Source organism: Carcharodon carcharias, chromosome 31, assembly GCF_017639515.1.
Source record: "Carcharodon carcharias isolate sCarCar2 chromosome 31, sCarCar2.pri, whole genome shotgun sequence".
Classification (NCBI taxonomy): domain Eukaryota; kingdom Metazoa; phylum Chordata; class Chondrichthyes; order Lamniformes; family Lamnidae; genus Carcharodon; species Carcharodon carcharias.
The window spans coordinates 3,306,940-3,329,035 of record NC_054497.1 but is presented as its reverse complement, the minus strand read 5'-3'; the positions used below and the strand labels follow the sequence as shown (position 1 = coordinate 3,329,035).

The 22,096-nt window shown below is 42.5% G+C and overlaps 1 protein-coding gene across 4 annotated transcripts in view; it reads right to left on the bottom strand.

Moving 5' to 3' along the window:
* LOC121271538 (casein kinase I) overlaps positions 1–22,096 on the bottom strand; it is a 78,716-nt gene that overhangs the window by 14,770 nt on the left and 41,850 nt on the right. For all 4 annotated transcript variants that reach the window (XM_041177520.1, XM_041177521.1, XM_041177523.1 and 1 more), the window contains exons 3-8: positions 17,288–17,398; positions 7,770–7,918; positions 6,547–6,775; positions 5,976–6,146; positions 3,914–4,062; positions 1,968–2,160 (exon numbers count right to left, since the gene is read on the bottom strand). In XM_041177520.1, coding sequence (XP_041033454.1) covers positions 1,968–2,160; positions 3,914–4,062; positions 5,976–6,146; positions 6,547–6,775; positions 7,770–7,918; positions 17,288–17,398 — 1,002 coding nt within the window. The remainder of the gene's footprint in view (positions 1–1,967; positions 2,161–3,913; positions 4,063–5,975; positions 6,147–6,546; positions 6,776–7,769; positions 7,919–17,287; positions 17,399–22,096) is intronic.

Genomic DNA, 22,096 nt, shown 5'->3' with positions numbered 1-22,096 from the left:
GAAAGTTTGCTGAGTATTTCCAGCATTTTCTGTTTTTAAACCAGAATGATATCTGAATTCCAATGGTTTAGTTAAGGAGCGATTACACAAACTATAAGTTACATTTTCTGGAATTTAAAAGGTTAAGGCATAACTTGACCAAAATTTAAGAAATTAAGATCAACATAAAGGGTCGATAGAAAGATAGAAAGAGAGAGACTATTTCTACTGGGGAGGCTAGGACTACAGGACACGGTCCAAAAAATTAAGAGCCAGTCCTTCAGGAGTTAAGTTGGGAAATACTTCTACATAGTGTAAGCTAGTTAACAAGCTAAATGGCAGCTGATGCTGGGTTAATTATTAATTTTAAATCAGAGATTGATATCTTTTAATATGTTTGGTTAACAAAACTATGGGCAAAGGCAAGTATACAGAGTTAGGCCACAGATTAGTGTTAGGAACTAGAGTTAGTTTTAAGTTATATTTGTATTAAAAACTTAAAACTATAGCTTATTCTTAAGTTTTAGCTTTAAGTTTAATTAATATGTTTTATTTGTGGGTTAAAAGGGTGAAACCTGGGTCTAGTTTTATTTAGAGCTTTTCTCCAGGAGAATGTTGCCTGTAAGTCTGTGGGTTTGTTTGTACACCTGCATTTTAATGGAGGTTTTTACAACCCTTGAAGTGGCTTAGGGAAGTTAAAACAAAGTAGAAAAAACTGTGCTGTTGCCTGGCAAAGGAGGTCCACGTAGAGAGGGGCAGACAGACAGCAGAAAAGCAGTTTTGAGTTCAGTGGGTCGGTGGATACCACAAGGGGAGGAAGCTAGACAGGAGAGGGAATTGCAGAGAGCAGGTTTCCCAAAAGAAAACAAAGTCCCAGAAACCAGGGAGTGGGGACCAAAGAAAGTCCCAGGAAGACAAGTCAGTTAAGTCAAGGAACAAGAACAGGAATCGGGAACAGGTCCGGTTCAGTGGAAGTGAAAGCAAGGAGCGGACAGAAAGGCTCCGAATCAAAGAGAAGCAGCTGCAGGAAGCAGCCTGTGAGAAGCCAGCCAAAGGCTATTCAGATATCATTCTGGTTTAAAAACAGAAAATGCTGGAAATACTCCTTACTATGGGCATGTGAAGCAGTGGTGCTCTGTTGGCACAGCTGAGTATCTAAGAGAGAGGGCGTGGAAGGCAAAGCTTGAATACACGTGGTGATCCAGGGGAGAGGAACATCGGAAGGGGGGAGGTGGAAACCCTGGAGGTGGATCCTTGTGGAAGGCGTCTGAGAGAAAGCGTCGTTTGGGAGAAGATTCCAAAGCGAGTTCTTCAAGAGTGGAGATTGGAAACCCTCATGTGAAAGGCAGAGTTCAGTGAGGCCAGTTGAGCTCCTGGCGTGACAAGCATCCGAGGGGAGCTGATGAGATCTCCAGAACAACTGGTTGGGGTGGCATCTGTCACTTGGTTTCAGAGTGTGATGTGTCTGGCCACAGGTCACTTATTGGTTTACGTGGACTGTATAAGATAGCTTTTGTAACTTGTGCCATTCTTAAGAATCTGTAAATATCTGTGAGGCAATAGTTGGGGGGGAAGGAGTATTGTAACATAGTTCATCTTTTCTTGTTTAATAAATGTTTTATTCTTACGTTAAAAGTTCATCAGCTGACTCCTGTGACTCTGCTCACTAGCTGTCCTAAACAAAAAATAAAAGCTAGGCTCTATCAAGCCGGTTCCACCTCGATATCTTACTAGTCCAGTAGTATCGGCTGCGGTCATAACATTAGCCGTAACAGGTAACAGGCTTGAGAGGCGAAATAGCCTACTCCTGCTCCTAATTTGAGAATGGAATTTGACTCCACAACCCAAAATCTGCTGCAACAGTGCTTTCAACTGAACCGAGACATGTTGTGTTATGCTTTGAGAGAACTCAACCGACTGCTTAGGATCCTTGAACATCAAAAGCTGTGAATTGCTACCATATTGCAATACACAGAGAGAATACTGACCAGACTGCTGTGCCCGAGATGCTTGAGTAGGCAGCACCGCGTCTTGTCCATTCCGTAACCGGTTACCCACTGCCCCGGCCCCCGTTCCGGGTGGAAGGACTCGTGTAGCTGAACTGCGTGTCTGCACCACACGCTCTTCCCGTTCATGCTCCCTGCGCTCACGCTCACTTTCCTCTGGGGTCCGTCCTGCGCCCTGCAAAAATCAGGAAAAAGGTCACTGGCCCAGGACTGAATGGCAATGCAATGTATTTTGGTGGGTGTGGGTTTGGAGGGAAAGAAAGGGAAAGGAAACCAAAGTGTCAGAAATGGTGTGGGCTAAAAGGAAAAAAGAACGCACGTGCCAATTCCAGTTGACAGCAATACCCAGGCACCAAGAGCATTGGTGAATGGGTTTCAAAATCAGTTTGAACTCTTCACCCAAGAGGCAAAGCAACCGATTCACTTTCCACCCAAACCATTGACCATTCCCCTCTTCCATATGCTGACTGTCCAGCTATCCCTTTCTTGAACACTTTTTCAAGTGTCCCATCTTTTGGCTATTCTCTGTTGATCTTTAATAATTAATTCCCTCTCTATTTTGCTGGCCTATTCCAAACAAAAGACGTGATTATTGCAGTACCTCTTTTCCAAGCATGCAAGGCATTCCTCCATCACTTTGCACACAAGGTTGAGTGGGAAAAGAATGGGGGCCCAGAGCTCTGTCATTCCTCAGATATTCTCCTGTGGGGTGTACTGGGACCAAGCACTTCCTGATTAATGCCAAACATGTGGTTAGTGTAAGGGCGGTGCAAGGCTAGCGATGGGAGAATTTGGGATTTTTCTATGAGAAATATTAATAAAAGGGTGAATTTTTTTAAAAAAACATGGGGCTGTAGGTAAAGGATGGGGGAAAGCTAATGTTCAGGGCCATGCTGCAGGGGGACTGTTGGCCGAGGTACACAGATTGTCAACACTTGAAGTAAAAGCCATTCGACAACGAATCACCTTGAGGTGAATCACCAAACCCTCTGCATTAGAAGCTGAGCTGAAGAATTTCATGCTGCAATTACTCAGAGGCATATGACTTGCCAGCTTAACTAAAAATAAACAAGACAAATTGGTAGCCGGTGACTAACGGGGACCAGTTTCTCTTTACAGGAGGGATGGCTCCTTTTGGATCACAATGGTTGGGCCTCTGGGTATAAAAGTGGGCTTCAACGTATTAATGCACAAAGAGATCCCTTCCCCATTTAAAACGCATTACTCTGCTTTCTAAATGTAAAGATATCATTTTTCAGCTTTTTATTTATATGGACAGCAGCACTTCAAAATATAATCGTCTATTAAAGAAAAGCTTGCATTTGTATAGTGCCTATTACAACCAAACAGCATCCCAAGGCACTTGATAGCACAGCCAATATGATCATTGTAAGGGCCTACAATATGAAAATGGCTAGATAATATATTTTTAAAAAATAATATCGTCGGTTGTGTTGGACAGGACATCAGAGAGAACTACCCTGTTCTTCAGTCCGGACCTCTGTTCTGAAGTCTAATTCTAAAAGATAGCACCTCAGATAGTGCAGCACGCACTCAATTCTGTGCTGTATTCTGGGCCCAGATTTTGCGCTCCAGTCCCTTAAGTAGGACTTGAACCCACAACCTGACTCGGAGACAAGTGTGCTGCCCAAGCCACAGCTACCTCATGGTTAAGCATAGAGACGCCTGGAGGTTGCTATGGGTGCAATGTAACTTTATGTTCCTGCCTGGTATTCCTACAGGAGTTGCTGCAGCTCAAAGTAAGCGCATTGCACATGAAATGCTTCAAGGCGTCCCAAGAAAGGTGTTGACACTATATAAAAGCACAATTTTCTTGCGGTTAACATCCAAGGAAAACATTTCAGAAGGAAAAAAAAACATTTCCGCCAAATTTACACACTTAACACATTTAACACGCCTGCACTTACAAACTTCAGCATGTTCCAATCAAAGACGTAGTCGTATGAGAAGCCCTGTCGGTGGAATAAGTTCCTGAAAAGCTGGCGCAGGTACGAGTAATCGGGCTTGTCGTCAAAACGTAAGGAGCGACAGAAGTTCAGGTAGGTAGAAAACTCAGCTAGGAGGGGGAGGGAAGGCGGGGGGAAAACAAAGAGATTAGGATCACAGAAACACAAACAGACCTGTGGAGACTACAGCGATAAACACTATGTAAGAGGATCTGAAGTGATGAGCAATAATAGTGGACAGGGGCGGGTAGGGAGAAAGGAATCGAGGGACATGGCAGAAAAGAAAATGCACAGACCTAGCCCACAATCTGCAAAGTTCTCTCCCACCCAGCCCACAAATCTTATAACAATCGACTTCAACTGAAAAACCAAATGTTGAACAGAAAAGGCGGGGGGAAGCAATGCAAGGCTTCAGAGGATTGAAGACTGAAGGGACTTTCTAGTTCAGAGAATCTGGGAAAAGACTGGCAAGCAGGACCAAGCAATCAATCTAGGATTGCACTGCAGGGACGGCAACTTGCAAGGTGAAGGAGGAAGAATAAGGGAGCAGCACAGAAATCAGGATAGCTTTAAGTAGCAATAAGAAACAACAGTTCAAATCACCATAAATCTGGAGAAACAAATTTATCTTTTGCAGGACTTTCAGCTCTATCCAATCTATAGTAAAAGCAATGCAATCAGGAAAAAGCACTTAAAAATACTCTGAAAACATGACGACAGCTGTAGGACCAAAGTTAAAAAAATACAAAAGGTTAAATTCACCCATGTGCATTACGAACTGTATTTACCAGGAAATTGCCCCCTAGCGTTACTATGGGAAGTTGATACATACAAATTTATAAGTTAAGGAGCAATTCAGAAACTTGCCCCACAGAACCAGAGCCTGCAATCTCATAACACAGATATTTAAGAAAAAAAAAAATCACAACAGGAAATGCATACCAATGCATAGGTAGTTTATACCTATAGCAACCCAATACATCAGGGTAGGTGAAGCTAGTGGAGTTACTATATATTACTAGGGCATTCAAAAACATTGCAATATTTGGTATGAAAGGACAAAAAAAAGACACTGACCAGAAGAATAATACAGGCAGGGGTTTCATGCCAGCTCAGCAACAGTTCTGCCACGTTAGTGTTGGAACCAGGAATTATATGCAGCTTAATCGTACTATCCAAGACTGAATGAGGAGTTCCGTTTGGCACTTCTGGTGTTAAGACGACATCATGTCACCATGCCTTGCGTTCACCGACATGTCAGGTTAAAAATAACGGTGACTTCCTTACAGCATGCCTGGCATCAATTCAATTAACAGTCTGCCAGACTCAAAACTGGCGACATGATAAACTCTCTGCCAACATGGGCCCATCTGTCAAACAGCTCAGCATGCCACTGAAAACCTAAATTGGTTTACTTCTGGGTCAATAGCAAGGCAATTCAAGTAGAAAAACCTGACTCTGGAGCATGATTTGGAGGTGTGGAGGAGCCTGTGGAGAATTGCATCAATGCCCCACTGTAGGCTGTGTTAAAGAAAAATTATCGTGTAAGCTATACCCAAGGCACACATTATTTGGTGCTGTACGAAGCTATACAGGTCAAAAAGATCAATTCCCCCATGTGTGCTGAGTTCAGAGTTATTAGCTGGAGCAGGAATACACATTGATATTTAATGTAAAAATGGAAAAGCCATGCTGGCACACTAGTGGGTTCCAGGAAACAAAGAAAAGAACCAAAGGAAGGAAATGCCAAGGTCTCTGCTCGCGATCGCTACCCAGTGACCCGGCTGCAAAACCAGGCACAGCGACAGAATCAGGGCAAGACTGGGTCTGACTGTGATGTTTTTCATGATTGACAAGCCTCACCTATGAAGGGCAGCTACCTGGGCATGGCATTGGAGGGACACCAACACCCAGAGTGTCGCCAGGAGAGGTGGAACTAATACACGTGGATCTTAAAACCGGCTGTCGTTACTACATTATGCAACAGCAGCAACCACTTTATACAGGAACTGCAGGCACTTACACGGATAGCTCTTGCACAATACTTCGATTGGAGTCGACATCTTTTTCTCACTGATGCGCTCGTACTTCTGCCGTTTTGTGGCTGCTTTGAGTCCCTGCCATGGCAACGAGCCCAAGTTAAAATACATCAGGACGTAACCCAGTGACTCCAGGTCATCACGGCGGCTTTGTTCTGTGGAGATTTTTTTTATTTAAAAAGTCAGGAGCTAAGATTTACTTAGAATAACTAGCAGTGGTATTAAGGGATTACCCCTCTTAAATCCACTACCCCAAATGTTTGTGAAAAAGCATCTCTCAATTCCCCACATCAAACATTTCCACAGCACTTTCTCCTTGTGTTTACAGCATAAAACTTTGAACAAGACCAGTCAGTCAATCCAGCTCGCCACTTCTTCAGTCCATGCATGTCAACAACTGATGTTGGCACGCATGGACTCCTTCACTTTCCCTCCCACCCACCCAAGATACCAATTTTCTCCTGCTAACTTTTCTCATCCATTAATATCATTGGAACCCTCGAATCCCCTTTCTCAGTAGGTAGTACATTGGTCACACAACAACCACTTGCTCACCGATGCCCAGATGAGTGTTGATGGAGGCGTATCGCGCTGTGCCGGTCAGATTCTTGTTTTCCCGGTACGGGATATGTTGGTGAGTCCGTGCATCACGGTACTTCTTGGCTAGGCCAAAGTCAATGATATAAACCAGGTTCCCCTTCTTGCCCAAGCCCATGAGGAAGTTGTCTGGTTTAACGTCACGGTGGATGAAGTTTTTGGAATGAATGTACTCAATTCGACTGATCTGGGAAAAATAATTAAGCCAAGAGTACAAAGAATCAAATCATTGATTCAATAATCTGCTCCTTAATACATTCACCTACAAGGATTCACCAACCTGATCCTTATATTGATTTGCTTCTTGCGACAGACTCTCTCTTTTAAAAAAACTTATCACAACAGTCTTGGCCCTTCATTTACCAATGTTTCAGGAACTCAAACCTCTACATTTCCTGGAGGTTGACGTGCTTCCTCATTACTGGTTCCACTTGGGCACTTGGAAATCAAGAAGCAATTCTGCATTTCAAGTTTCAGAATGGCTCGCATTTAGTTTTTTTTTAAATGGAAGGGTTTTAAGTTATTAGCACAAGGAAGGAGACAAGTAGAGTCTCAGCCCTTGGCATGCGAAGAAACAGTGTCAACAACTTTGCAGTTAGGAGTGTATGAGCAACATGAAACTAGATTCTGATAGGGTGTAACTGCTGCTTTTGCTTTCCTTACATTCCATCTTCTGTTACTCAGTTCAATGTTGTTCATCAATTATCATTTCTATAGCTTGAATGAACAGATTTGGTGCAAGCACGGTCTGTCGGCTGTTCCCCAGCATCAGGGGGCAAGCAATAAAGACCTGCATATATATATATATATATATAAAAATATAATAGCACATTTAAAAGAGGAAGTACTGATAATGCGCTTCATTGAAGCGCAAGCAGACATCATGGAACTACAGAGTTAACTAAAATTTTGGGGGCGGGGGGGGGGGGGGCGGTGTGCAGAGACAGAGAGAGAAAGTTGAAGGAGGTTGCAGACGTAGGGACGGAGAGTACATTTTAGGATTTAAAACAGGCATTGTCGGGCTATGAGCTGAGCTAGGTCTGTGAGGACAAGGGTAACAGGCAAATGGGACAGAGTTAAGACACAACATAATGAGATTGTGCCAGCACAAATACTCAACCACAATGCATTCTACCCCTCCCCATTTTCCAGCTACATACTAAAATTTTGAAAACCCATACCATCTGGTCTGCAAGGAGAAGCACGGTCTTCAGACTGAACTTGCGCGAGCAGAAATTGAAAAGGTCTTCGAGACTAGGACCCAGCAGCTCCATCACCATCACGTTGTAATCTCCCTCTGCGCCACACCATTTAATCGAGGGAATCCCAACTGCGGATAACAGAACCCAAAAAACATGCCAGGTTACCATCAGGTACACATTACAATTGTAAAGTAAACAGCAAGTTAAAAATGAAAAAGAAAATACAATTGTGTTCATTAGAGCTGCACAATTGCCAGCTGCTACAAGACTTGGCTGTGGCTTCAGTCACTACAGCATCCACCTACAATCCAGTTCTAAACTGCACAACTGACATGGGTTGTGGAGGGAGTGGGGGGGGGGGGGCAAGGAAAATGACCAAGGCGTTACTAATGCCCACAGAAAATCCAAGCTTGTCAGACACATTAGCAACCCTTTTGCAATCAAAATTCAGTGCTGAGCACATTCATGTGTGCAAACTGCAGTTCAGACTGATGTAACTGTGCCAGCTGGACTGCTGCAGTACAGTTTAACAACATCTTAAAAACAAAACACATGCATATGTCACAGAGACCATGTGCCTGGGCACGCGAGGCTTTGAACAGGAAATGACATGCTGAAATTTTTTGATCTGGAAACCCTCAGGTACTGGGATAGGAACTCTGAAAAAAGCTCTGCTGTTTTATTACCTAGTTATGACATTTTAGAAAAAAAATATTGTTGAGATTAGTTCCTAGGCATCCCGCATCCCAATAATTTAAAGTAGTCTGCTAGTGTCGAGTCAACTGTTACAAACATTTAGCTTCTCGTCATTGTTTGATGATCATATTAAGCTTGCAAAGGGTTCGACATTTAGATCAAAAAGCTACGCACATGCGCACACACCCATCCCCCTTTTGATTACCAGAAAATCCCATGCATAAGAGAGATATATATATCTGCACAAATTGGGGGCGCAGAGGAGAATCTTCATTCTAGCTAAATCTTATTGCCTTCATTATGGTGGATGATTGTCATAATTTCCTGACTGCACCCTAAATTATTTCGCCAAATCAAGAACATTATTGGCCAGCAAACCTTCCCTGCTGACACTGAGGCCAAATGACCTACTCCTGCTCTTATTTCTTACGCTCCTATGTTCAAGAGACAGAGTCAAGCTTACACACAACCCTAATCAAATCTTTTTTTGTACAACACCACAAAAACTGATAACATCTAGATACAAAGCGAGTTTTATTTTCAGCATAAATACCTGGCTAATGACCAAAAATTACACACATGGAAACTACACAGTTAGATGAACTACCACACTCCCAACTCTGCAACCCATTCTAATTAGATTACAATATTCCAGTCCTACCATACCTGCCTGAACTCCCATACCTGGCCAAACCTTTGACCACCAGCCATCTTGGTGTGTTTTTTTTAAAAGCACTCAGTTCTGTTAAACACTTTTTTCCCCCTGATCAAAGGCACTTTGTAAATTTTGTAGCACTGACACTGGGGCAGAGTTGAGAGAGAATCTACCTGCTGCTCAACTTTAGGTTTACTTTCCTGGATATACCAATCTGCACTCTGCCCAGCAAAGTATTTAAAAAAAACTGAAAAACATATGCTTGACAAGTTGCATGCCATTTTTAAAGGGTTCAGATACAAAATATTTTTAGTTAGAACTTTCAAAATAGAATTTCAATTAAACCCTAAGGAGGGATAAAAGCAAATGCTAAAATTAAAGAAACACAGGAAAGGCTGAACACTTACAGGGCAAATAACAAGTGGAAGACTAAACAGGTGTGCCTCTTTCATCAAATTCTGAATTTTTTTCCCTCTGATTTGCTGTGTAATTCTAACATGTTATTTATATTGGTCAGGATTTAATGTAGTCTGGTAGAGGTAAAATGAATTTGTGGAACTCATTTTGGTGCTGTTGGAGCCAGTGTGATGGAAGAGGAAATGAAAACCCATTTCTAAAACATTAACAACCCTTGTACATCCATTTTAAAAACCCCACTATCAAATTATGAACAATGCAGAAACTTAAATACTGCATGTTTTGCATTCAGAACTAGAAAGATTATAGATTGATGGTATAAATTACATAGTACTTAGAGCACAGAAACAGGTAATTCAACTCAAATAATCTATGGTGCTCATACTCCACATAAGCCTCCACCCCATCAGCAAACCCTTCCATTTCTTTATTTCTAGCACATTTTCTTCTCGCATAGCTCCTCATATAGTTCATGCCCAAATGCAGCAAGACCTGGACAACATTCAAGGTTGGGTTTATAAGTGGCACTGAAAGCAGCTCCACAAATATCCCCATCTTCAATGATGGGGGAACCCAGCACTTCAGTGTAAAGGTTAAGGCTGAAGAATTTGCAACAATCTTCAGCCAGAAGTGCCAAGTGGATGATCCATCTCCGCCTCGTCCAGTGATCCCCAGCATCATAGGTGCCAATTCGATACACACCACCTGATATCGAAAACGGCTGAAGGCACTGAATACTGCAAAAGCTACAGGCCCTGACAATATTCTGGCAATTGTAAAGACTTGTGCTCCAGAACTTGCCACACCCATAGCCAAGCTGTTCCAGTACAGCTAAAACACTGGCATTTACCGAGCAATGTGAAAAATTGCTCAGGTTGGTTCTATACACAAAAAGCAGGACAAATCCAACCTAGCCAATTACAACTCATTTTACCCTTGATCATCAGTAAAGTGATTGAAGGGGTCATCAACAGGGCTATCAAGCAGCACTTACTTAACAATTACCTGCTCATTTACACCCAGTTTGGGTTCCGCCAGGGCCACTCAGCTCCTGACCTCATTACAACCTTGGTTCAAACATGGATAAAAAGAGCTGAACTCCAGAGGTGAGGTGAAAGTCACTGCCCTTGACATCAAGGCAGCATTTGACCAAGTGTAGCATGAAGGAGCTCTAGCAAAACTGAAGTCAATGGTAATCAGGGGGAAAACTTTCCACTGGATGGAGTCATACCTAGCACAAAAGGAAGATGGTTGTGGTTGTTGGAAGTCAATTATCTCAGTCCCAGGACATCACTGCAGGAGTTCCTCAGGGTAACGTCCTAGGCTCAGCGATCTTCAGCTGCTTCATCAATGACCTCCTTCCATCATAAGGTCAGAAGTAGGGGTGTTCACTGATGATTACACAATGTTCAGCGTGATTCACAACTCCTCAGATACTGAAGCAGTCCATGTTCAAATGCAGCAAGACCTGGACAATATCCAGGCTTGGGGTGACAAGTAACATTCACGCCTTACAAGAGGCGGGTAATGACCATCTCGAACAAGAGAGAATTTAGCCATCATCCCTTGGCATTCAATGGTATTACTATTCCTGAATCGATGATCAACATCCTGGGGGTTATCATTGACCAGAAACTTAACTGGGCTAGCCAAATAAATACTGTGGCTACAAGGGCTGGTCAGAGGCTGGGAATTCTGCAGAGAATAACTCACCTTCTGACCCTCCAAAGCCTATCCACCCTTTACAAGGCACAAGTCAGGAATGTGATGGAATACTTACCACAGGCCTGGATGAATGCAGCTCCAACAGCACTCAAGAAGCTTGACACCATACAGGACAAAATAGCCCACTTGATTGGCACCCTATCCACTACCTTCAACACCTACTCTTCACACTGCCAACAGTTGCAGCATCTTCAAGATGCACTGCAGCAACACACCCAGGCTCCTTAGGCTGCACCTTCCAAGCCCACTACCATCCAGAAGGATAAGGGCAGATGTATAGGAACACTACCACCTGCAAGTTCCCTTCCAAGCCACACAGCACCGTGGCTCAGAGCTATATCGCCATTCCTCCAATGTCGCCAAGTCAAAATACTGAACATCTCCCCAAAAGCTTAGTGGGTGTACCTACACCATATGGATTCCAGTGTTTCAAGAAGGTGACTCGCCACCACCTTCAGGGCAATTAGGGCTGGGTAATAAAAACGCTGGCCTAGCTTGTGACGGCCACATCCCATAAAAGAATAAAAAAATTAAGGTGAAGATAGATAAATATGTCTGCCGAAACTACTGCAGCAAGTTCCACACTCTAACCACTCTGGGTAAAGAGTTTCTCCTGAATTCCTTACTGCCTTTATTACCATCTTATATTGATGGCCCCTAGTTTTGGTCTCCACCCCTCTGTAAAGGAACTATCATATTTTTCCTGATATTACTGTGGGACACTTTATAGCAGGCTTATGTTTGTGAATATGTTTGTGCGCGTGTGTGAATAACTTAAGTAGACTGCATGGCTTAAATCTAAGAGGTTAAGTGTAAAAAAACAGGTATTTGAAATGCTAATGGGCAAGCTTAAGTAAAAGGAGATTTGCATTTTTAGGTAAGTAGAGAGGTTGTTTGATTTTCAAATGGACATGGTAAGATGTTTACAACTAGCAAGGTAAATAAGGCGAAGTTTATTACCTTTATTTTTCCTAAAAGTGCTGGCCGCAATGACAACATAAAAGATTTTTATATTCTGGCATAAGTAAATCACAAAGGCAGGTGGAAACAAGGGGATTTACAGATCAAAAAAAGAGGAAGTGCACTTAAAGAAAGATGGAAAGCTATATAGAGGCGGCCATGTGAGATCTCGACTGTGTGAAATGGACTTGTGGAAAAAGCCTATAGCTACCCTGGGGAAGTTTGCTGTTCAAGTAACCAAGGCTGTGTTAAAAAGCCTTTGGAGTTTCACTGTCGAGTGAGAAGGAGAAAGCAGCTGTGAAATCCCTCCCAACAGCAACAGTGGGTGCTTGTGGTAATCTTGCTGGATGATTTATAGATCGAGAATCTATTTTGGACTGTTGCCCAAAAGGGTGTGTAGTGGGAGTCCAGTTAAGTAGAAATTTTGGGAACTGTTATAAGACTAAATAGCTGTAATCTTGTGGGTGTTTAACTTTTCCCCTTTTGTTAATAAATGTTTCAATTTAATCTTTAAAATCTCTGAAGGTAGTGGTGGATTCATTACTTCTGACTTCAAACCTTCTCATAAAAAATACAAAATTGCAAAATCGGTGTGATAGTGTGACCAAGTTTCCCTTTGGGATTTGATCAGTCTGGCAAATACCACCTGCCATATCATAACATCCCCAAAAAGGAAACATCTCTATGTCTATCCTATCAAAGCTCTTCCTATTTTGAAAGGCCCGTCTTGGGTCACATCTCAATTTCTCTTTTCTGAAGAAAGCAGCCTCAGATTGTTCACTTCTTTCCGTCTCTGCAGCCAGAGATCTCTTCCTTGGCTTAGACTCTTAAGCTGAAATTTTCAACTTGTGTCAGTGGTACACCACATCACTTACTTTACCAAAAAAAAATGTATAATTTTAAAATTTCACCTAGGTAGGAACTGCAGTGAATCACAAAATCAATAGGGCTTTCTCAGCAAATGTGTGCCGCTTCAGAGAAAGATTCACATTTTTAATAGCACAGGTAAGCAGCTTCAATTTTGAGGAAAGGCTAGAAAAGGAGTGGGCCATTTCTGTTTATAAATTAGGAAGCGGACTGGTTGAATTTGGAAGGATGACTTCTTCCACAGGACGTGGGTGGTGCTGTTAAGGCCAGCATTTGTTGCCTATCCCAATCACCCTCGAGGTGGTGGTGATGAGCGCCCTTCTTGAATACAACCAAGTGACAAGTTAGAGCATTTCAGAGGGCAGTTAAGAGTAAACTATCGTTTTGGGTCTGGGGTCACATATGGACCCAGACGCGGTAAGGACAGCAGATTTCCTTCCTTCACATTAGTGAACCAGATGTTTTTCATAGCTGTTATATATTTTAGAATCAGAGTTGTACTGCACAGAAACAGGCCCTTCGGCCCATCATGTCCCTGCCAGCCATCAAGCACCTATCTATTCTAATCCAATTTTCCAGCTCTTGGCCTGTAGCCTTGTATGCTATGGCATTTCAAGTGCTCATCTAAATACTTAAACGTTGTGAGGGCTCCTGCCTCTATCACTCCCTCAGGCAGTCTGTTCCAAATTCCAACCACCTGCTGGGTGGAAAAAATTGTTTCCTCAAATCCCCTCTAAACCTTCTGCCTCTTGAACTTAAACTCCCCAACTGCCATGGTGAGATTGAACTTGGGTTCCTGAATCAATAGTCCAGGCACATAATCACTTTGCTACTGTACTACAGTTCAAAGAAAAACTTGCATTTGAGAGTCACAACCAAGTTCTGATTTGAGAAAAACTATTTTCACAGACTGGGGAAAATTGCTAAATGGAGGGAATAAATGTATCAAAAGGATTTATTTATTTCAGAGAAGCTTGGTGGGGTGTTCCACTGGAAAACCAAGGTGTAATGAAATGGATAAATTTGTGAAGGAGCTCAAATTCAAAAAGGGCATGGAGAAAATCCAAGTGAAAGGGGCTACGTGCAGCAGAAGCATAATGGGCTAAATGGTCTCCACTAGAAACCAGGAGTTTTATAGCAAAATTCATATATTTCCAAAAGTAGCGTCAGGAACAAAAAAAAGTTTCTGGATACAAACATTGCCATGAACCTCTGGTCGATAAAATCTTTTGTTCATATAACATTTGTCTCAACTAACTGCAGGACCCTACCTCAAAAAAAATAACAGCACTGATTTCTGCTCAGTTGTTATCTAGACATAAGCCCTCAATTTTTGCACATATCTACCTTTAAGAACTGAAGCACATGAACTACCTTATCTTCTCACACAGGCAATGCCCCTCCTTGCTGGAATATATGAGAATACTTGTCCACCAGGAGGCAGTCAGGCCCATCCTACCCGAGTACAGAAAACCCTTCTAGCACGAGTCTGCACCCGATTCCCCTTTCCTTGTGTGTCAGCCATGTTTCAGTTGGTAACACTCTCACCTCTGAGTCAGAAGGTTGTGGGTTCAAGTTCCCCCTCCAGAGGCTTGGAAGCACAAAAAAAAAATCAAGACAACACTCTCAATGCTGAACTCAAAGAGAGTCTGCTCTGTCAGAGATGCCAACTTTCGATTAGACATTAATCAGAAGCCCTATCTGCTTTCTTGGGTGGGCACAGAAAAGATTCCTTTCTTACTAGTTTGAAGAGCAAGGGAGTTACACCTGGTGTCCTGGCAAGTATTTATCTCTCAATCACAAGAACAGCTTATTTGGTCATTATCACACTGCAGTTGGTGGGAGCTTCCTGTGCACAAACTGACTGCCACATGTCCTATATTACAAGTGACTGCGCTTCAAAAAAAAAAACTTCACCGGCTGCAATTGTTTTGAGATGTCTGCTGGTCATGAAAAGTGCCACAAAAATGCAAGCCTTTCCCCCACACCCACCCCGCCTAAGGGGCAAATTGTGACAACTTCTGCCGAGATGCACTCATTCATCAGTTTGAGAATTTAACTGGGACCCTTCAAGTCTACTGGGCCTCAGGCTCAAGTACATTTGAATATTTGGTAAAATTATTATTTTTTTAAAAAATCTCTCCAGGACCATGCTTTAGGCTGACTACACTTTACAGAAACTTTAAACAACGGGGTCAATGCAACATCACAAGGCAGAAATAAAAGGATGGAATAGGAATCCTGGATATTTGCACTCTGTCCACTGATATGTGCAATTTAACAGAAATCAACATAACTATCTCAAGCAGAATTAAATAGTTTCATGCTCTGCAATAACCCAATAGCAAATATTAGCATTTTGCAAAAACGAGAGATACATACATTATTTTACTTCCTTTATCCTCTCCTCTACCATGTCATACGCTGAAAGATTTAAAAAGCACTTAAGGGCAGAGGACCTTTAAGATTCATAAATCTTAAGTTTTACCCCAAATAATGCCAAATGTGCAGGGTGTTGTTGAATATTATACACAATGTTAAAAACAAATGAGAAAATTGCAAGAAACTCGGAAGAAAGAAGAAATCTTTACTGAATTGCTTCAAGTGCAACAAAAAACAAAAGCAGCTTAAACCAGAATGAACTGCAAAAACATTCAAACACTTTTTGAAATCCTAAAATTCAGAATAGGATTTATTCAACAGTGTATTTGGTGTCTGGGTGATTATTGTCAGGATGCACTGGTTCAGGCTGGAGATTGCTCTGTGGGTTGGAGACAAAGGCCAGAACCTGCTTCAACGCTGGAAAGGTAGCATTGCACTAAGTCATTCAGTACATGGATTTGATACATTCCATTTGTCCAGTGTTTGTCGGGCCGTTTCTTTCAGAGCCAGAGCCAGAGCCTTCCCAGGACCACCAGTGAAGGGGTGAACATAATTATTTCACTCAGACCACAGCCTTCCTTGGGTTTGTCCAGCATTACATCAGCCGCTGCAACACAGTCAGCACCAGGTAAATTCTGCTCGTCTTCGCATATTATGACATTTTAAATGAATCCAAAATGGAGAGAGTGAGCACGCACACCGTCCAACCTAGCATCACAGCTTAACCAACTTATCTCTTAGGTGCACACCCACATGAACGTCCCGAGGAAGAAGCGTCTTCCTTGTAAAAATGCGAGGGGTATCTTGGCTAAACGCAAAGTGTTCAAACATTGGTGAATCTGGCTTTCTAATTCTTGTAGTTAGGCATGAAACTTGACTAGGAGCTCTTTGTATGGCATGCTGCATATGACGAGATTTTGATGTGTGTGACCAATGCAGACCTGTATGAAATGTTTCTCTGCTGATTTAATATAAAATCTTATAGCTAGATGAACTCTTTTCTCCAAAGGAGCGAAGTTTCTGGATAATGATGCTGGGTTACTAGCGCATTAGACAGGTCATGTCGCTGCAAGAATGCCTTGCCCCAGTGATGCCTTTAGGTATATGTTTTCCCTATACCTAAAGAGAGAGCACCACCTCCAAATTCAGCCATGCTGGCTACAGATCCTTGCTTTTTCTCTCTGATCCAGACAAGCCAACTTTCCAGCAGTTCAGACACATCCTCTTCACCTACCCCTCCAACCTACCCAACTTTTTGGTGACATCAGTCGCACATGAGCGGCATTCTGCTCACCCAGCAACTCTGTCCGCCTCTGGATAACGATCAGCTCCTCCATTACACTGCAGCTCTAATGGGGATGTAATTGCCAAACAATTCAATAGCTGAAAAAAGTGTGGCTGAAGATTGATTCGCTTCCTTCCCACCCACCAAAACTTTGCAGTATAAAGTGGCAGTCATGCATTGCATATATGTGGGAAAGGGTCATTACTCTAAGTAATGTTATATTTGGCTTAGACGGAGTAAACCCTAATTTAATACTTTAAAATAAAGGAGGGCCAGAGATCACAAGCACAAAGAGAGGTCAAATGTCAACAAGAATTTTGACACAGAAGTGATAAATGTCTGCAGTACCTGCTAGACAGAAGGAGACACAGATTTGAGGGTTACACAAATCACAGTTGGATGCCGAGAGCTGCAATGGAGGGAGGAGCTTCTTTGTATCTAAAGGCCTTGGCCCTTTTGACTTCACCTGTTCATCCCAACCCCTCTGCCCAAAACGATCCGAGAACTCACCTCCTCCTTGCATCATTTTGTAAAATTTGCTCTCGATGTGGAGTTGGGGGTGTTTCGTTTTGACACATTCCAGCTTTATGGCAACCTCCTCCCCAGTGGCGATGTTTGCACCTGAAAAAAGAGACGAAATGATCACTTTTATCAGTGGGAACAGTACAAGGGAGAATTATCACTCCGATCTTTTAATACCAACAGTGAATCAGATCAAAAAGAGGGAGGGGAGACAGGGAGCAAAAAAAAGTGCGCAAAGCGAAGAAAGTACTTTAAAAAACGTCAATTTTCGACACCACAGCTAATTGGTCATAAGTATTAGGTAACACTAACCAATGCAACAGGGTTTTTAAAAAAGGCTGCTAACAGGCTTGCTGACACTAGCAATGCTTGGATTCAATTTGCTGAGTGTGGTACTGAACAATATAAATCTCAAGGCCCAAGTTCTATCCTTGGTCTATTCCGTATTATCTAGGTTGATGACAGGAATGTTATATTTTGACTCGCAGTCTTGGAACCAGAACGAGAAAATGAAAATTATCTAGTTCCTATACAGGAACCCAAAAACGGGTACGCACGTGGTTACCAGGATTGAGCTCAGTTACAAGGCTAATTACACATTCCCTGCCTGATTGATGCTGTGAATATCACGGTATATCTGGAATTGAAAGCTAGTCTCAGTAATGGTGACCATAAAATGATCATTGTTGTAAAAACTCATCTAGTTCACTAATGCCCTTTAGCGGAGGAAATCTGCCATCCTTACCTGGTCTGGCCTACACGTGACTCTAAACCCACAGCAATGCAGTTGACTCTCAACTGTCCTCTGAAATGGCCCGAGCAAGCCACTCAATTCAAAGGCAATTAGTAAAACAACAAATGCTGGCCTTGCCAGTGAATGTCACGGCACAGCAAGAGGCCAGCTGGCCCAGCAAGTCCATGCCAGTGATCCAGTAGCTTCAGTGAACACTGGAACCTTATTTAACAAAGCCAGCTCTTGAAGGGTTTTTAGGTGCAGCCCAAAAGATATCTGTTGTTAAGAAAAAGGGTACTGAAAGCAACCACCTTCCTCAATGAAACAGCCATTATGAATGCTACAAGGGCCTAAAAAAATAACCTTTGGAAGGGAATGCCAACACTAAGCACTTCCAGATACAGATGCCATCTCCTTTTGTAACAATCCTATTGACTAAACATGCCAGTGCCAACATGCAGCAAAAATCTCTCTGCCCAAAGACTCCTTCATGTTGCATTTTAGTCCATAAAACCCATGTACAAAAAAAAAAGTTTAGAAGTCAATAGTCCTGCAAAAATAGCAAATGGGACGTGTTCTCCATGGTTTCCAACTACCTGCCTATACCCTGTTCCGTTGCCATTTTGCGTATGAGCTAATGCAACAAAAAAATTCTTTCGTGGGATGTGGGTGTGACTGGCAAGGCCAGCATTTGCTGCCCATACCCAATTGCCTTTGAACTGAGTAGCTTGCTAGGGCCATTTCAGAGGACAGTTAAAAGCCTACCACATTACTGTGGGTCTGGAGTCACATGTAGGCCAGACCAGCTAAGGATGGCAGATTCCCTCCCCTAAAGGACATTAGGTGAGCCAGATGGGTTTTTACAACAATCGATGCTAGTTTCATGGTCACCATTACTGAGGCTGACTTTCAATTCCAGATTTACTAAGTGAAGTTAAATTTCACCAGCTGCCATGGTGGGATTTAAATCATTGCCCCCCAGAGCATTAGCTTGGGCCTCTGGACTACTAGTCCAGTCAGAGATACTACCACTACACCGCTGACTCGTAATATGGAGGGAACTGCTGTCAGGACTAATCCCATCCTCATCTGCAGCACACAACCCACAGGAAGCTGCCTTGTAACCGATTCCTGCTTTACAGGTTGTACCTGGTTCCTGCGGTGTCCTATTAGGAACAACAGGTTTTCTTATTTACTCAGACCGCAATTAGTTAGAGGATGTGTGTTATCACACAAACAAGATGGCAAGTCTCTGCAAGCAAGACTGGCTAGGTTAACTTTATACTGGTTTCCAACTAAAAACAAACTGATTTTGTGTACAATTTAGTATTTCACCCAATGCAAACACTGGAGAGCGCACCAAGGTTGCTGCAGATATGTCACAAGTGAATCAAAGGTAGAGGTTTGAGGTGTTGAATTAAGATCATACACTGGTACAAATGTGATTCTGGTCCTTTTAAAAAAATGTTGCCACCATGTGATCTTTCATTTATACAATATTTATACACACCCTTAAGACAAAGTGCTCCACAAACAATAAATTCATTTTTGAAGTACAATCATAGTTATGTAGATGCATGCCAGTTTACACAGGGTAAATCAGAAGTGACCAGTTAACGTTTTGCTGTTGGTAGACACACAGTGACCAGGTCAACTCCCAGCTCTGACCTGAATAGCAACACGTTATCTCTTTGGTCAATCCAATCAAGCAGATAGGGGCTTAGCTTAACTGAAAGGTAGCAATCGTGACATGGCACAATAACAAGGGAGCTCTACAGCGTGTCAGCCTAGATAAAAGATCTCACATCCCAAAGTGGAACTCGAACCCAAAGTCATCCGACCCGGCTGGAGAGCAAATGTCAACAAGGGCTGTTTGGGAGGAATGGCCCGAGAATGCTACCAACTGAGTTGTGCTAACAGTAAAGCTTGTGTTGGCAATGGACTGAATGCCTCCAAGGTTCAAAGAAGAAACTCTTTGTTATCACTCTTACCATTGTGGTACTTTACCTTAGGAAACAGGAATTTTATTCTTCGTACATGCTTCCCCCTGACCCCACCAATGCATTAAAAATTTGGCTCACCACTTGTGAAGGGACACAGCTTAGCTCACTATTCAGTGACCACACTTGTGCAATTTAAGCTTCGGAACAGGGACCGATTTGCTTGCCCGTTTTAGGGTCCAGCTCAGCTTAAGTAAAATGCTCCAAAAATAGGTGCATTGTAATAAATTGTCACGGAGCTTGTCAAAATTTCTATCTCCGTGACAACAGAAATAGCAATCCAACTAGCTGCGTGACTCATTGGCACTCCAAATGCAATTTAAAATCACTAGTTCTGAAAGGAATTAAGGCAGGGAGCATGTTCTTGTGACTGGTGGCCAGTGGCAATGATGCATGTCACAGTTTTACTTATGTAATATTCTAATATTTAGAGTCTCAAAGCCAGGAAGCTAGAAATTTAAATAAATTCTATGACAAGCCTCACCTCTTTACCCCAGCTTTTGGTTAACTGCCCCAATCATCTCTCTACAGGGCTTGATGTCAAATTTTGTTTCATAATCCTCTCATGAAGCACCTTCGAACATTTTACCACATTAAAAACGTATCTATAAATGCAGGTTGTTGTTAAAACACATGGGGTACAAAGGGAGCAACTGCCAAAACTTCTAATTTTAACCCTCCCTTCATTGCTTTTCTTCACTTCCACCCCACCTTGCCCTTATCATTGGAATTCACAGCTCAAGAGGACTGTGAGTGCAGTCGTTGGGAATATTTAAGACTGAAGTTAATAGATTTTCTGGCACTAAGGAAATCAAGGGGAATGGGGCAGTGGGAATGAGGTGAAGATTTTGGCCAACTCTGAATGGTAGAGCAAGCTCGTGGGAAATATGGCCTATTTCTGATGTTAAGGCAACATCAAGCCACAGGTTTGTGGTTCTTGAAGGAAAACAGAATTCCAGGAGTTTCTTCATTTTGTTTGGAGGGCTCCTAAGATTCTTTCTAATGTCTTAATCAGTTACTACAAGCAAATGACTGATTGGGGGGGGGGATGGAGAGTAACCACCTTTTTGTATAATATGGGCAATGGTTCCACAAATTTGTTCAAGGAAAAATAGAATCAAAAAGAATTTGACCATCAAATTCCCAAACAAAAACCAAATAATTACTCAGTTACCATATATCAATGGTCTGGTGATGACTCATGGTGGTAGCTACCAGAACAGCCTTGTAGCACCCCAGACAGATACTGTACAAACCCAGGCAGATAATTCGCAGGCTAGCGGAATTTTATCTCTCCACACCAGACAAGAGCAGATCTGCACTATTCTAGCAGGAGTCAGTGGATAAGGCCAAAGAGCAGAACCACTGGTCGATTTCTCTCCTCTCTGGCTCAACAGTAAAGCATCTTTTAAATGCAAGGCTGGCCAACATCGCCCAACTGAACAATGATGGAGGTCACTCCCGATGTCTCTATGCTGTATTAGGCAAAACCCAATGGTTCAAAGACGGATGCCTCTTGGATAAGTAAGAACCAATTCAGCAGTGACCAAACACTCTCAAAGTTGTGTAAAGTTTATAACACAGGTCTTAAAATTATCCTCCCTACGAAGGTGAGTGACAAAGTCAAAAAACAATTTGTACCAACTCTTTTCTCCTCTCATTGATTACTCTCCTATGCCTATAAAATGCTCTGCGTAATACATTTATTCAATGAGCAAAGCTCTAGTGTGTTCATGACTTGTACCAGTGGGATAAAAGGTAACTTGGAGAAATTTCTGGTGGTTGGCGAGGAAGAACGTGATGTAACATGGAGACAAGATACCCATTGGGCCTTTTGTCCTGTAAGGTGACCCAAGGAGGATTGGAAGACCTGCTTTAAATCTTGCATACAAAGTGAAGATGTCCATGTTGGGTGTGGAGGAGGAAGAGGAAAAGCAGCATTCCATGCAGGTGGAGGAGGCTATTACTTTCCACAGTGGATTCTGATTGCGAGTTGGCAGGGTGGGTGGTGGAAGATAACAAATACAATTTCGCAAAGAATAGAGAACCTCAAAACCCAACATG